Here is a 3,639-nt window from a genome sequence, read left to right on the forward strand (position 1 = left end):
CGTGACTTACAACCCAGCGTGTCACATTTTTTCAGGGGGGGCACACCCATCATATCTCAGGAACATTTCGATAAGCTGATTCTTAACTTCATAGTTCAAGGAATGCACCCCCTCCACACTGTGAACAGACCTGAATATAGACAATTATTTAGTGAAATTCTGCCCTCAAGGCATTTGATTTCAAGGCGAACATTAGGGCGACTTCTTGACAAGGAACACTCTTCCATGAAAACTGCTTTGGTTGATGTAATGTCCAAACAGAGTCACCTGTGCACCAACGCAGATGCCTGGTCATCAAATAATAGGAGCTTCCTCGGTGTCAGTGTCCACTGGATAGATGAGGACTCACTGAACATCCGCTCTGGAGCATTAGCCTGCCGTAGAATTGTAGGGAGGCACACTTTTGGTGTTTTGGCCAAGATGCTTGAAGCTGTTCACAGAGAATTCAACATTAAAGACAAGCTTACTCTGACAACTACCGATAATAGTTCTAACTTTATAAAAGCCTTTAGTATATTCACGGAAGTTCAGAAAAGTATCCAGGAATACAGAGCTGAGGAAGAGGAGGAGGAAGACGATGAGGATGAGGAAGATCAACCTGTCTTCATTAATCTCACAGAGATCCTGGCAGAAACACAGGAAGATTACAGCCTTCCTCCACACCAGCGCTGTGCCTGCCACTCTCTAAATCTTGTTGCCACCAGAGACATTGAACACGCATTGACCCAGTCAGAGACATTCAAGAGATTATCGAGATCAACGCTTGCCAAATGTCAGGCTCTCTGGAACAAGCAACACAGGAGCACTCAAGCCTCTGACACCATTCAAGAGAAGCTAGGATGTCAGCTGATAGTGCCCATTTTAACCAGGTGGAACTCCACTTACCATGCCATGGAGCGCTTGAATACTTGTATCCTCACAAAAGAACAAGAATTCTATGAAATCTGTGAGAAGCTGCAGGTGGCACGATTCAAGTCAACAGAATTCACATTCATACAGGAATACATGAAGGTAAATATGCCAAGTGTGCAACTAGTATGTGAATGTAATGACAACAAGCTATCACAATAGCCTGAATTTTATAAGTGATAAATAGGGCTGGGTAANGAATCTGACCAAGGCATATAGTGTATAGTTTCTCCTCTTATTTATTTTAGAAATGTATGATCAAGTTAAATTCTGATGTATTCATGATGAATGTTTATTTCAGATGTTTGCTACAAATCTTTGCTTTGCTCTGGTTCTCAACTTATCTGTTTTTCAAAAAAGCTCAATAAACAAACGAGGTTCTCTTTAATTAGAGGATGAATGTTTTCTAGATTTTAAACCAGTTATTCCTTCTTTTCAATGGTCAAACATAAAATTGAATAAAGATTAATTTAACCTTACCCTTTGGTGAGTATTGGATAGACTTTCTATTGTTGTTCAGGCATTTTGGTGTTATTTGGAGGATCTTTTCTAAGCTTTGTGTAAAACTCAATTAATAATCTGTTTTAAATATCAGAAAGCGGATGAACATGTAGATGCTGTCCTGCAAGTCAATGAAAAAATAAGTTGGTTTTCCTTAGAAACTATTTACCAATCTGATTGTAAGATCAGATTATCTCTGTAAAGTGCCTTGAGATGCAGTGTTGTTAATTAGTGCTATTGATATAAACTGAATAAAATTGATCCTGAATACTCATTATTATACTGACAGTTTCAGGAAAGACTGATTAGATTGTTCTCATTTCTGAAAGTATAAGTCACAGAGAAAATGCATTTAAATAATGGCCTCCAGAGCTTGGAAGATGTTCTCTTGCAAGTAGACCTTGTACATCTGTTTTGTGGGAGCTTTATAAAAAGAAAGATCATTTAATTTACCTTGTATTGCTCCTCTTTTAATATTAAATCTTTCTCCAGCATTTGACAGATGGACCATCTAGATCTCTTGCATTTTTCCTGGTAAAAAAGTGTCCAAACTATCATATAGGTACACAGTCAGAATAGGCCAGTGTTACGTCCACCAAGGGCACAACATATTTGAGGACACGAGACAAAAGATGAGGGTTCAAAAAAGATATTTTATTTATAAATTTTCTCCTCTTTAGCTTTCTTTGCTCGGCTTCTTCTGATTACTGCGAATAAAAAAGTTAGAGGCCCTCAGATCCCGTGCCCCAAAGGAATCAAAAAATGAAACCCAAAAGTAACNCCAGGTGGAACTCCACTTACCATGCCATGGAGCGCTTGAATACTTGTATCCTCACAAAAGAACAAGAATTCTATGAAGTCTGTGAGAAGCTGCAGGTGGCACGATTCAAGTCAACAGAATTCACATTCATACAGGAATACATGAAGGTAAATATGCCAAGTGTGCAACTAGTATGTGAATGTAATGACAACAAGCTATCACAATAGCCTGAATTTTATAAGTGATAAATAGGGCTGGGTAATTTCGCCAAAGTCCTGAATCGATTCGATTTTGATTCATGCAGTTCTAAATCAATTCATTTTGATTCAATCGGTTTTTACAATAATGAAAGTGGTTCAACTGTGTTTCAAAAAACTCATATATTTTATTTTTTCCGGTCATATTAAACACAAAGTGATGTGAACAAAACTGTCTCAAAAGTGCAAACTTGTTTGTGAAAAGTGAAAAAGTGAAGCCTCACTCGAGCAAGCAGAAGTGACACAGCAGACATTCATGAGCTGCATTATCTTCTCTGCACAAACCATATTTGTAGTGTTGTCTGTAACAACTACAGGGTGTTTGCTGCTCAGCCCCCATCTGTTAATGTCTTCAGTCAACCTATTTGCTATATTTCCAGCTGTCTGGCTTGAAGTAATCTTGAGTGCTTATTTCCTGCTCATTTGAATTTGAACGTCACGTGCGTCACTATTAAATCGATCTCATTTCCTAGACATCGATTTTGCAAAAATGTAAAGGAATCAATTCAAAATTGATTAAATCGATTTTTTTACCCAGCCGTAGTGATAAAGTAAATAACTAAGAAGGCACTTGGAGAGCGCAGACCTCCGCCAAGGTAAAATGGGTGACTGACCCACAAATTCCACACAGTGTTATGGATCACCCCCAAAAATCAGCTGTTCTTTGTCCCAATACCCATGTTTTCTGAAAATAAAAAACAAAAATAAAAAACATAACCACCTTGGCAGAGGTAATATTGACATAATAATAACAACTCAATTTTATTACTTAAATAATTTACCAATATGTGATTTATGTGAATTAATATTTTTCTTTGACTGTTTTCCAAGGTTATGACGCCTTTGGCCAAGGCTCTTGACGTCTTACAGTCTGACCGAATGGGCTTCTCGGGAGTGTTGGTGCCAACCATCTCAATTCTACTTGAAAGGATGGAAGAGATGAAGAGGGAGTGCCGGCTTCATCACTGCAACCCCATGGTAGATGCGATCATCAGTGGGATTAAGAAAAGGTTTGAGTAAATACCAGGTTGCTCAGAGCCTCTGCAACTCATCCGATGTTCAGACTGACCTACATCCCGAGTGACAAGAAGGCTGAAGTTGTGTCAGACCTGAAAGTAGGTACACCTGCTTCAAACCCAGCCTTCAGGTCACAGGCAAACAGAAGATGACAACCTAGCTGATGATGTTGATGAGGTAACGGGGTACTTCCCA

The 3,639-nt window shown here is 38.9% G+C and overlaps 1 protein-coding gene across 1 annotated transcript in view; it reads left to right on the plus strand.

Annotated features, from left to right (window-relative positions):
- Positions 1 to 68: 68 nt before the first annotated feature.
- Positions 69 to 3,639, plus strand: part of LOC107089783 — a 9,105-nt gene continuing 5,534 nt past the window's right edge. The window contains exons 1-4 of the mRNA XM_015382749.1: positions 69 to 869; positions 2,196 to 2,337; positions 3,259 to 3,443; positions 3,491 to 3,542. Of these exons, the coding sequence (XP_015238235.1) occupies positions 103 to 869; positions 2,196 to 2,337; positions 3,259 to 3,443; positions 3,491 to 3,542 (1,146 nt within the window). The 5' untranslated portion in view covers positions 69 to 102. The remainder of the gene's footprint in view (positions 870 to 2,195; positions 2,338 to 3,258; positions 3,444 to 3,490; positions 3,543 to 3,639) is intronic.

This window comes from Cyprinodon variegatus, unplaced genomic scaffold (assembly GCF_000732505.1).
Source record: "Cyprinodon variegatus isolate N-32 unplaced genomic scaffold, C_variegatus-1.0 Scaffold265, whole genome shotgun sequence".
NCBI classification, from domain to species: Eukaryota; Metazoa; Chordata; class Actinopteri; order Cyprinodontiformes; family Cyprinodontidae; genus Cyprinodon; species Cyprinodon variegatus.